The 11,836-nt window shown below is 33.2% G+C and overlaps 3 protein-coding genes across 5 annotated transcripts in view; 2 read left to right on the forward strand and 1 right to left on the reverse strand.

Annotated features, from left to right (window-relative positions):
* Positions 1–6,350, forward strand: part of LOC108743108 (histone-lysine N-methyltransferase, H3 lysine-79 specific) — a 14,739-nt gene extending 8,389 nt beyond the window's left edge. The window contains exons 11-14 of the mRNA XM_025979091.1: positions 4–48; positions 104–1,640; positions 1,695–2,294; positions 4,402–6,350. Of these exons, the coding sequence (XP_025834876.1) occupies positions 4–48; positions 104–1,640; positions 1,695–2,294; positions 4,402–5,075 (2,856 nt within the window). The 3' untranslated portion in view covers positions 5,076–6,350. The remainder of the gene's footprint in view (positions 1–3; positions 49–103; positions 1,641–1,694; positions 2,295–4,401) is intronic.
* Positions 6,351–6,708: 358 nt separating this feature from the next.
* Positions 6,709–8,946, reverse strand: LOC108743112 (secretory carrier-associated membrane protein 1). Its single transcript, XM_018478551.1, has 7 exons — positions 8,699–8,946; positions 8,549–8,644; positions 8,364–8,486; positions 8,095–8,302; positions 7,790–8,036; positions 7,605–7,731; positions 6,709–7,510 (listed from the first exon to the last, which is right to left on the reverse strand). The coding sequence occupies exons 1-7, from the start codon at positions 8,753–8,755 to the stop codon at positions 7,349–7,351; spliced, it is 1,020 nt and encodes a 339-aa protein (XP_018334053.1). The 5' UTR covers positions 8,756–8,946; the 3' UTR covers positions 6,709–7,348.
* A 424-nt stretch (positions 8,947–9,370) lies between these two features.
* LOC108743110 (katanin p60 ATPase-containing subunit A-like 1) lies at positions 9,371–11,694 on the forward strand. Of its 3 annotated transcripts, none has more exons than XM_018478547.2 (7): positions 9,371–9,474; positions 9,585–9,803; positions 9,860–10,098; positions 10,162–10,541; positions 10,601–10,779; positions 10,832–10,985; positions 11,245–11,694. In XM_018478547.2, exons 2-7 carry the CDS (start codon positions 9,609–9,611, stop codon positions 11,670–11,672), a joined length of 1,575 nt encoding a protein of 524 aa, XP_018334049.1. In that variant the 5' UTR covers positions 9,371–9,474; positions 9,585–9,608; the 3' UTR covers positions 11,673–11,694. The 3 variants fall into 3 exon arrangements, with proteins under 3 accessions (XP_018334049.1, XP_018334050.1, XP_018334052.1); XM_018478548.2 differs by having other exon boundaries at positions 9,585–9,800; XM_018478550.2 differs by having other exon boundaries at positions 9,585–9,785.
* Positions 11,695–11,836: the final 142 nt, after the last annotated feature.

Genomic DNA, 11,836 nt, shown 5'->3' on the forward strand with positions numbered 1-11,836 from the left:
AAGCCACAGTACAAAGTTTCCGTTGAAAATGACATAAAACACGAAAAAGTATGATTATAAATATAATATAATTATAAACAAACTAATAATTGTAAACTTTCAGGAAAAGAATCAACGACTTCAAAACCGAGCAGCACAATTAGATAAACAAATAAAGGTTCTGATAGATGACAGTGTAGCATTACTAAAAGCCAGAATGAGCGAGTTGGGCATTAACGCTACTTCACCAGTAGATTTATTAGCTAAAGCAAAGGAAATTGTCTGTCGCCATAAAGAGTTACAAGCGAAAGCAAGTAAATTACAGATTCAGTTTGCTCAACTTGAACAAGAAAAGAATCATTTGGTTCTGCAAAGACAGCAAGAAATTTGTGAAAAATATTTCAAACAAGATTCTAATCATGAAATGCCGCCACATGCTGCCCAAGAATTTATTTTGAGGGAGATATCGTCAACGTTAGCTCGTCGCAAAAAGCTCCATAATCAAGTGTCGCGTTTAGAGGGAGAACTGCTAAGTTTAGAGAAAACTCACGATGATCGAAAGCAAGCACAGGCAACGTTGAACATGAGACAGAATCAGCAACCATTGAAAATATCCAGAAAACCCCGAGAGTATAGAGCTCGTTCACAAGAATGGCCTGATGTACCAGACATTGGAAAAATTGAAGAACAGAATCCTGAAATTTTGGCCCAGAAGATACTGGAAACGGGAAGGAAGATTGAAGCGAGTAAAATTTCAAATAAGGTAATACAACAAATTTCTAACGGTTTGAAAACGTATCAGTCATCACCTAATCAAAAGGGAGTTGTTAGGAGCAATATGCCTGCTCCTCTTCCAGCTCCAAAACGAATTAAGCATTCAAACAACTCGTCCTCACGCGTTCAAGAAACACCAAAAGTTTCAAATTTCGAAGATCGTTTAAAAATCATCATAACATCCGTTCTAAATGAAGATCAACAAAATCGTACAAAATCGCAAAGTTCAACGTTCACTCAATTTCCAGCATTAAATCAACAAAATCCACAATCATGCAACTATCAGAATAATTTTTGCAATCAGTATGCACCAAAAGAAGACGATAAAATCAAGTTTAACAAATATTTTCGTTGCGAACCTACGCGTTCTCTTGAGGAGCCAAGATCTCAAACGGACCGTTATCATCACCATCCACCTATTAATAATTTTCGCGAGCAAGATACATTGGGAATTCCTCAGCAGCATCAGCAACAGAGAACACTGACTACAGAACAACCTGATTATACTCAAGTTTCCCCTGCGAAGCTGGCCCTTCGACGTCATTTATCTCAAGAGAAATTAGCTTCACAGTATTCTAATTTCAACCATTCAGACGGACTAGTCGCGACAAGGACAATAGGTGATCTTGTATCTGGAGAGATAGAACGAACGTTAGAAATATCAAATCAGTCAATAATTAATGCTGCCGTTGATATGAGTGACATTCAAGGTACTACCACTCTTACTCCTAGATCTATGGTCAATTCCAATATTCCCCCACGTCCCGAAAGAACCAACGCGAAACCTAACACAGAACTAACAATACCATGCAGCAAAGAAACTGAACCGCTAATGAGACAAGTTTATAGTCCCATTTCTAGACCATCTTCTTCAGAAGGTCTTGAAGGTGAAAAGAATCTAACTTAAAATATATCTGTATGTATATTGTTTTTGTTTTCAGGACTAGCTTATATGCATTCCCATGCCAAGATTAATCCACAATCCAATATATACGAACCGTCTTCGATACAATCGTCGACCGTTCAAGCCCAGTTTTCACCTCGAACCACAGTACTGTATCCAACTCAATCGAGGCAAAGTACTTCAGGAACGTATTCTCAAAATGATCAGTACACTCCCCTCCCAAGAGCTGATATTAAGCCCTATCACGAGTCATACTTCAACGAAGTAAAACCTTCTGAAAGCGAAAGATACGGCTTTGTGGCAGAAGGTCTTGCAGCAAGTCTCCAAGCAGGTGTTTTAAAAAGTCAACATATCAAAGAAGAAATTGATGACCGTAGTGGTGTATATGACCGACGAGGATTTATGGTATCAAATAATGTATCTAATTTTCAAGAACAGTCGAGTATAAAAGTCGAGCAAAGGACCAGCGATTGCCAGTACGGTAAACAGATCGAGTCTGTCGTTATTCAAGGTCCTATACGCAATCTAATAAAGAGGAACGCAGTTTTCATGGACGTTCCCCAGGAGCTGCATTCGAATACACCGACTCCTGTTATTGACGAATCCTTAGAACAGAAGTCTCGTAAAAATGAAGACGGTGAGTTTTTTTAATTTTACTACCATTACTAGATCACCCACATCAGCGAATTCGTTGACATAGATTTTCACATTATACATATAAAGAATACCTGCACACGACATGAAGTCGTAATTTTATGGAAATACCTAATTCATTTGTAATAACATCATCGATAAAGGCGAGACGGCACTACTGTCAGATCTCTTTTTATGTAACGAACCAATAAAAAATGCAGATTTAATTTAGCGAAAAATTAAGAATTGGGGGTATTTTTTTTTTTGTTCATATCTTCAACGTTAGAAACTGCTATTACAGTATATTAATTTCTATGTAGCGTAGGGATACATACAATTTATTAACGTCGAAACGGTTTTTCGGTATTTATTGTAAAAGGAAGGGAATGAAACTTATGGTATGTATATAATTCAAAAGGTAGTGTGCCATAGATGTGCCCAAAATAAAAATCATTTGTGTGTGTTGCCGTTAAGGCAGATAAAATCTAATTAAAAAAAGTATTGCATCTGCCGGGAATTGAATACGAGCTGGCGCGACCAAGCTAACATTAATTATACATCAATATGCCTGGGTTCAATTCCCTACCAATGCAACACTTCGGTTACATTGATCAAATATCGACTTACGTAATTATTTCCAGTAGAGAATATTAGCTTCAGTATTGTTGCTTCTGTAGTTTTGTCTTTAGTTTTTGTTTTGTATTTTGCTTATGATTAGAAAATAATTAAGTATTCCGTACGGTTTTGTAATACTCCGTAGTTTTTATAATCACTTAATCTTGTACATCTAAAACATGTAATCTAAAGGTAAGTAAGATGTGACGTACAGGTCGACATGTCTTTTAATTTGAGGTAAGTATGACATAAGTAGGTTTCGGGAGAGCAAACACCTACATGGTTATTCCAAATTAATTAGACGCAGTGTTTATCGAAATTCGTCATTAATTATTGTACCGAAGTTGATGAACATACCAAATAATAATGTATTACAATACTTAAAGATAATTGACGAATGCACACGTAGAGTGTATAATTAATTATAAAGAGCGAATAAGCCTTTAACTCATATTTATTCAGAACTTATGTATGTATGTAGGAATGTTACTTCCAAATTTCAAATGTGACCGTTGTAAAGCAAGTTGTTAATATTTTGTTTACTATGGAAAAAAAATTCAGCTTGTTGCAACTAATTACTTTCAATCAGCTTTTACTAATCTATGTCTGGGCAGGTTTATACAATAGTGGGTGTCTACTTTTTAACTACACTTATATAAACATTTCATAAGAATTTAAAAAATCGAACAAACAAAAGTATCAGTTGCAGAAGAAGATAAATTTTGGTTGTTGCGTTTTTCTGTCGTATTTTCCGAAAATTGAAAATTGCAATTTTATCAATATTATACGATCATTAATAATAAAATCTGTATGTGTACATACATACGTATTTAGTTTAAATTGAACAACGGTACGGATGTATGTAACTGCATGAAAATGTTTCTGCTATGTCGGTATTGAGATTTTTAATCGATCAGTCAATTAACAAAAAGTAACAATTCATTAAAAAATAACTTGTTTTTTCCCCATGAAGCACTTATATTTACGACTTTTATTTACATTGGCATAGGAGGAGATCAGGCATGCATTGTCTCGTGTGCACAAAATCACAAATGCACTTTACGTCTACCGTAATAGTTTGGTGGTAAGTAGCTTACTGCAGTTTTTAAAATAAGTTTGCCCTTATGTGTTTAATTTATTATATTGCGGTGATGGTGGTAGTTATAATATTGTATTTATGGGATTACATAAATTTCACACATTACACAACACACGCACAATGAAATTCGTTGTCTTTAAGCTTATTGCAATTACTAAATTATTTTAGCGTATAATTAACACTACATAAATATATATATTTTTTTTTTGCTTTGAAATTAAAAAAGAAATAAGTAATAAATAAGAAACGATTTAAACGAGGGGATGTTGCTCTATGCTCATTTTAATTCATTAACGCAACAAGCAGTACAAGAAGTGAGTTATTTTGATTGTTCGTTGCTATAAACAACATAACAAATATAAAATAATGATAGTTAATAAAATTTTCAATTTATTAGATGTGGAAGTAGAAGAAGAAGCGGAAGAATCAAAATGGCAAGACAGAATCAGCTCAGGCTTCGATAGATTGGTAGCTTTTGCTTCGACCGAATTGGACAAACGTCGTAGGTCAACGGAAGGAACTGATAGTTGCAATACCTCCCCAGACTCGGGAATCGGGCATGGCGATCCTCCACCCCCCAGTCTAACTGCCGGACCGCCAAAACAATTTTTAAAGCTAAATCCAAACGCAAAACCCTCCCTTTTGAAACCTCCATCAAATAATAAACAGAGTAATGTTGATAATTCCCCGATAAGCGACCAAAATGACGAATCGGGTCCGCCACGGACCCCTTCGCCATCATCCTCTCCGAATTTGACAATTAATTTTAGTCCGAATCCGCCCGAGAAGGAGAGAAGCCCTGTGCGTTTAAATCCAGCTTTACTAAAGTACCAAAGGCATACCGAAGACAAAAGGAATAAGCCGGAACATTTTAAAAAGAAATTCTTTTATCGGGAACATTGGAAAGATGATTCTTCCTCTCAGGACACGCCCTCGTACATAAAATTCAAAGCCAAAAGGAAGGACTGGTATTGGAAAGATCATACAATTGCATCCGATGCTGGTTTTGTTGATGATTTCAAGAGCACATGGAATCAAGATCAACCTCAGTTTGATGAGTGGAAAAATTGAAACAGTAGGTGGAGTAGTAATTAAATTTCACACAGCAAGTTTTAACACATGGTTGTTGTTTATGATAGTTGAATAGCTTTCAGTTTTTTTTAACTAAACTGCACTATGTTTTTCTGTGCCGAGCCGATTTTTTACAACTTGGGTACATTGAATTGAGTCTTTTTACATTACTTTACGACCAAAGGTGTACTAATAATAATTATTGACGATCGTTTTAAATGCGCTTAATTAATAGCGATTTGATTGTTTAATTTTATTGTTATTTTATTATATAGGTATTTACTTGTTATAATTATTTTTTGTCTCTTAACAGTATCTATTAATTTGTTGAAAGTCACGGGTTGTTATAGCTCTGTTATTTTACGGAGGCGAGAGGGACATTCCCGAATTTTTAGAAATTGGTTTCCTGTCCGAAGTGGGAAGCAGTGGTGTGCGGCGATGGGACTGATATAAATTAATTTTTGCAAAAGATAAAGTTCTATAATACGTACAAAAAATATGTCAACACAGGCCAATCAACAATTTGTTATGCTGAAGTGTACGATGTGTTGCATACCTATTTACAAACAATTCCTTTAAATTTAATTTTTAACACAAAGAAAGTGATTAGACAAATTGTTCACAACATCAAGGAATAACGAATAACAAATTTGCTTTCAACTTGCAATCAACGGCAGATACCAAATCACATGCAAGCGCATGCTTTCGTATTATAAAAATCTCGCCTCCCTCTAAAAACTAAGCTATACTTGAGAATGTGTTGCAGCTCACTTTAAAATTGCTATATCTACAATATTTAATTCGATCGTTATTTTAAGTACTTATGTACATCTATTTAGGATAGTTGCATCGCCCGTTTAATTTTAATCGGTCTCTTTTCTGACACCTTAAATTATTCATAATCTTAATTTGTGAGTATTTTTTCCTATGTGATACCTTCAGGCCATGCAAGCATATTTTTCTTATACTTTCATTTTACGTAATTTCCCTCATACAGATGGGCCTTAACATAACGTTGCGCTTCTTTTTCCTCATCACTTTTTGGAACATGTCTTCCATTGCATGTGATACTTATCTTACATTTTTAATCCATTTTATTCAGTTTGAGATACTCAAATTTGAATGTTAACGGACGGTATCAGGTGTTATTTTACTTTTCTTTTAGTTTTTCCTTAGATGGTAAAATTGTTTTCCTTAATTGTAAAGCAGTTGCACCGTTTTGTATTATAAATTGGCGAATTTTTACATAAGGCCTATAAAATAGCTTTTCATNAATTGTTTACTATTAATTGGGCATTATTTTCAATTGCACGATTTTGTTTGTGTGCAATAGAAAATAAATCTTATATAAGTGATGATTTTTATCGTTTATTTCAGGGTTTCCATGTCGTCGCAAAAATGTACTTTTTATCAACGTTTTTTAAATAAAAACTGTATGAAAAACAAAGCTGAAATTATTTCATATTGTATAGGAATAACTAATTTTCGAAGATGTATGCGTAAGTTAAAGCATCGTACTTAAATCAAAAGCGTAAGGGTTGCTAATGTTTTATTTTTAAGAATGTAGTATCCAATCCTAAATGTGGCTTGATTGTATCACTGTTTGGAACAGGAAGGAATCAGAAGTATTTAAGTTACGCAAACAAAAACGTTTATTTTTTAATCAACAAATTCAACATAACGCAAGAAGTCTTTCATTTAGCAACAGTACAAATATGTATTATAATGCAGTGTTCTGTTGTTGCTTAAACACTATACTTAAATTAATTGATTACCAATTAAATTTTTATTTAATACGGACATTTAAGCTTAAACAGAACTGTTAATTAACTTTTTAAAAAAAGAAAACGTAACGAAATGACGTCACTATTATTAAATAAAAATATATTCTCTAACATTATTTGTAATTGCATATTGCGTTAAAATATACATAAAAGTTGACTCTACCATTACAATTAACAGAATATAATACAAATCCTAAATTATATGGAGAATATTTTTCTTTTGTTTGTAATTGAAGTTATACGGATTCAGCTAAATAAACTGGAATAATGAAATAAACTTGCAGTAATTGTACTTTTTTGTTAACAAATTTAATGTTTCTTTACTGCAACTCCTTGATACAAAGGCACAATATGGATTAATTGGAAAAAATAATCCAACATGATATGAAATGAAAAAACAGATGCAAAACCCTCTACATACTTCTTAAATTAATGGGATACTATTGACTGCACTTACTAGAACATATAACACAGAACGGCTACGATTTTTTAATATCTGTTGGTGTTTGGACTATTGAATTGTGATTGAACTGCAGCAGCTGCTACATTAGTTGCAGCACTACGAACATGTTGGTTGCGAAGGAACTCGGACGTGAATTCAGCTTGAGCTTTTGCAAAGCTGGCTCCAGTACTTCTGTAAACGCGATGTATCTGGAAATATGAATAATTAATTGATATAGTGTGAATTTACCATATCTTTATTGACTAAACATAAATTTAAAATTATATCTATTAGGTAATTTACTTTAGTAATAAGAAACAAATCAGCCGCAGCAGCACAAGCAAAACCAGTTGCAATTACAAGTGATAAAATTCCAAGTATAATTCCTCTGGCACTACCATCAAACTCTTCGATTGCTATAATAATTCCTCTACAAAAAGCAACTTTGTGAAAAAGATGACTGTTAAAATGAAATAAGTTATACTTACACTGTACCAGAACCGGGGATTCCTATGGTTTGTATGGTACTTACTATAAATTGAAAAAAGAAAATAAAGAAGAATACCATAAAGTTGAATGAGGAATCTGAGCGGAATGCTTTATAAGCAGGACGAAACCAGCAAAGATATGAAAGTGGTGTAAATAATATAGTATATAATATTCCCAGTCCTATTATTTTAAAATTTGTCAAAAGAATGCCTCCAAATACGTTAACTAACATAATAATTCCATGGTCTGTAACATATTTCTATTAAGTATACAAAACATGGTATATCTTGAATATTTTGCTTACATATCCAAAGATAATATAGATGACGGACTATTTTCTGAAATTCCAGTGCTATATCAACTTGTATATCTTGATAAAAGCAAGGCTGAAAACAGCACTGTTCAGGAAGTGGAGGCCAGTTATTACGTCTAGAATTGTAAGAATTTTGTCTCATTTCTTCCTCTCTACGACTCAATTCTTTTTCTTTTCTTTCTAACTCCTCTTGCCTTCTCTTGTTAAAAAAAAAACTAACTTGTTTATCTGAATATGAAAACCTATTATTATTAACTCACTTGTAATTCTGCAGTGTCAAGTACTGGTTTTGGTTGAGTTTGTTGTCCACTACGAGTGTATGTTGGAGGATCCTGTGTTGGTTGCATGATTGCTGGTTGGCCACTGCCTGGATCAAAAGTTGCCTGCAAAAAACCACAACTGTTTGTAATAATAAGTACAAATCAATGTAAGATATATAACTTACAGGCCTCTGAACTGGTGTTTGATTTGAAAATGGATCATAATCATCCACTCTTATTTGTGAATTAACATTTCTTGTTACTTGTTGTATTGCTGGATCCTAAATGTTTTCGATATTGCAATAACATCTTTATACTATGAAAAGAACACTTACCGCAAAAGGATTTTCAATAGTAGGTTCCCCGAACTGATTATCATCAAAACCTGACATCCTTGATTACTTTTCTTTAACGTTTTTGAAAATATTTCAAGTTTTTATAACACAGTTAAAAAACTACCATATTTTACTTGGTTACTGATAAGAAAATTGACACTAAATAAATATTGAGGGATATCAGGGATATATTCCTTTCTTCGATGTTCTCCAATTTATGGTCATAGATAAGAGATTGTAGTGTATCATCGAAAGTGTTTCTCTAATCTATATTCATAGATAATAGATATACAAAGGGTCTATGTTTATGGTGTACACCATAGACAATGTTAGACGTGTACACAACTGACACATCATAGACCAAGGCAATATAAATCTTTGCATAAACCAATGAACATCCTAAGATCGGCTGTGTATAATTAACCAACACATGACGTTTAGTCAACATTTTTTTAAAATTAATTGTAAAATGGACTCCCGTTATTCATTCGACTTCAAATCGTTTGTGAGCTTATGTGAATACTGATATGTAAAGAAAAATATTGGTGGATGTTTATTTTTCAATGAAAAACAAAAAATTAATTATGACAACAACACCAGATGTATTCTTCGATGTATGATCTATGGGTAAAAAAGCAGCAAAGTAGTAGCCTTATCTATAGGCCTTCTCTATAATGACAGCGAAAAATGTCAGGAATGTTGTTGAACCACAGTTGGACGTTGTACTTATAAATTATAATCCTAATAATATATATTTACAAGATTAAATACAAGAAGTAAGTTTTACAGAATTCGCTGTTTAGTTATATATTTTGTTGTTCAAATGAGAATAATTTGAAACGATAAACATTAACCTCCAAATTTTGATGTTTTTTCGTTATTTTAGTTGTTTTACAATTAAGCTGCAGGAATGGTAGTTATGGCTGCTTCCATAAAAGAGATTTGTGATAATGTTACTCTTGCTAGGGAAATGTCAATGTTGGGGAATTATGAAAGTGCAGAAATTTATTATGAGGGTTCTTTGCAGATGATAAGTCGCTTAATTTTTATCATATCAGATCCAAATCGTAAAAATAAATGGCAACAGGTGATTCCATACAAAGTGGTTATTTATATGTGCTGTTATCGTTAAGATTAGAAATTTAATTAATACTGTTGCAGGTACAAAAAACAGTTGCTTTGGAATATGAAGAAGTGAAGAGTTTAAAAAATACACTTCAAGCTCTTCGGCTAGATACAAATATCGATGTCCCTATAGGTATAAGGAGGCCAGTTTTACGTGATGAACCTGTCCGAGACTATGGCCAAATGTTTTCTTCAGATAATTTTATTCCAGCCCCAAGTAATGATCCTGATGTTTGGCCATCACCTGTACCAGTTGAGCATAATTTAAGTGGTCGGTGAGTAATTTGTAGTCTTTAAACAATTTAGTATTTCCTAAGTAATGTATAATGACTTTTAAGAAATGGCCCTGTAAAGTCAAGACAATTGGTAAGAAAATCAGATATTAAAAAGGGTACTGCCAGAGTTGGTTCTTCAAACAATACAACTAGAAAACCGAATAAATTGAAGAAAGATGATAGACCTACTTCTTCTAAGGTAGATAGAGATAAAGATAAGGATAATAAGGAAAATGAAAATGAAAAAAGTGAAAAGGAACCAGAAGAAGATAAGAAGTTTGAGTGTCATGGAATGGAAAGGGAACTTGTTGAAATATTAGAACGGGATATTGTTCAAAAAAATCCTAATATTCGGTGGGATGATATTGCAGATCTCCATGAGGCCAAACGACTTCTTGAAGAAGCCGTAGTGTTACCAATGTGGATGCCTGAATTTTTTAAAGGTTTTGTAGTAGGAACATTAATGATTTAATCTTACCATTGTCTACGTTGATATTTGTAGGTATTAGGAGACCTTGGAAGGGTGTTCTTATGGTTGGTCCCCCTGGTACAGGAAAAACTATGCTTGCTAAGGCTGTGGCAACAGAATGTGGTACAACATTTTTTAATGTGTCTTCCTCAACTCTCACCTCCAAGTACAGGGGAGAATCTGAAAAGATGGTTCGACTACTCTTTGAAATGGTTTGTAAATGACTCAGTGTAGTTTAAAAAATTGTTCAAATTAAATTTTAAGGCTCGATTCTATGCCCCAAGCACAATTTTTATTGATGAAATAGACTCTCTTTGTTCAAGAAGAGGTTCAGAAACGGAACATGAAGCTTCTAGAAGAGTAAAATCAGAACTATTGGTACAAATGGATGGAATAACTGCAAACAGTGAAGAACCAGGTGAAATATTTAAATAAAATAAAAATTGTGCCCTACTATTTGATGCAAACTATCATAATAGTTATCTTTAAGTGTGTGTGTAGTGTATGACATTTAGAAAATGGGTTTATAACTTATTAAATAGTATAATAACGAAAATTTAAAAAGTTTGTTGTAAATATTGTAATTTGAAGCATTCATTTAATTTCTTGTTTTTATAATTATGAAGTTTGATTTTTGCAAACTCTGTAAGAATAATGTTTTCTTTTTCTTTTTAAAGGAAAAGTAGTAATGGTGTTAGCAGCTACAAACTTCCCTTGGGATATAGATGAGGCATTGCGACGAAGATTAGAAAAACGAATTTACATTCCCCTACCAACAGCAGATGGAAGAGAAGCTCTGTTACGGATAAGTTTAAAAGAAGTAAAATTAGATTCAAATCTTAATCTGAAAGAAATCGCAAGCAAATTGGATGGCTACTCTGGAGCCGACATAACAAACGTTTGCAGAGATGCTTCTATGATGGCCATGCGTAGAAAGATTTTTGGATTGCGTCCAGATCAGATAAAACAGTTACCTAAAGAAGAACTGGATCTTCCAGTGTCCGTTAGAGATTTTGAAGAAGCGTTATTAAAAAATAATAAGAGCATTTCCAGAGAGGATCTGGACAAATATGAAAAATGGATGAACGAATTTGGCTCATCTTAGTCGTATATAAAATTTAATTGTTCCTAACNGTGTGATAATTGTAATTTTTTATTTTTTTATTTTATTGGATCAAGTCCTTTTTTATTTTTCATAGCATGTGGATCTGGAACACGATATATGTATAAATGTTAGTATTAAAGCTTTTGAAATAAAATACAATATCG

The sequence above is a fragment of the Agrilus planipennis genome, unplaced genomic scaffold (assembly GCF_000699045.2).
Source record: "Agrilus planipennis isolate EAB-ADULT unplaced genomic scaffold, Apla_2.0 scaffold88, whole genome shotgun sequence".
Taxonomy (NCBI): domain Eukaryota; kingdom Metazoa; phylum Arthropoda; class Insecta; order Coleoptera; family Buprestidae; genus Agrilus; species Agrilus planipennis.

Coding starts and splice junctions, on each gene's coding strand:
- LOC108743112 (XM_018478551.1), bottom strand. CDS start 8,755: ATGTCAGGTTTTGATGATAATCAGTTCGGGGAACCTACTATTGAAAAT. Junction 8,487..8,548: donor AAACACCAGTTCAGAGGCCT/GTAAGTTATATA, acceptor GGTTTTTTGCAG/GCAACTTTTGATCCAGGCAG. Junction 7,732..7,789: donor ATCCCCGGTTCTGGTACAGT/GTAAGTATAACT, acceptor TGCTTTTTGTAG/AGGAATTATTATAGCAATCG.
- LOC108743110 (XM_018478547.2), top strand. CDS start 9,609: ATGGTAGTTATGGCTGCTTCCATAAAAGAGATTTGTGATAATGTTACT. Junction 10,542..10,600: donor GATGCCTGAATTTTTTAAAG/GTTTTGTAGTAG, acceptor TGATATTTGTAG/GTATTAGGAGACCTTGGAAG. Junction 10,780..10,831: donor TTCGACTACTCTTTGAAATG/GTTTGTAAATGA, acceptor TTAAATTTTAAG/GCTCGATTCTATGCCCCAAG.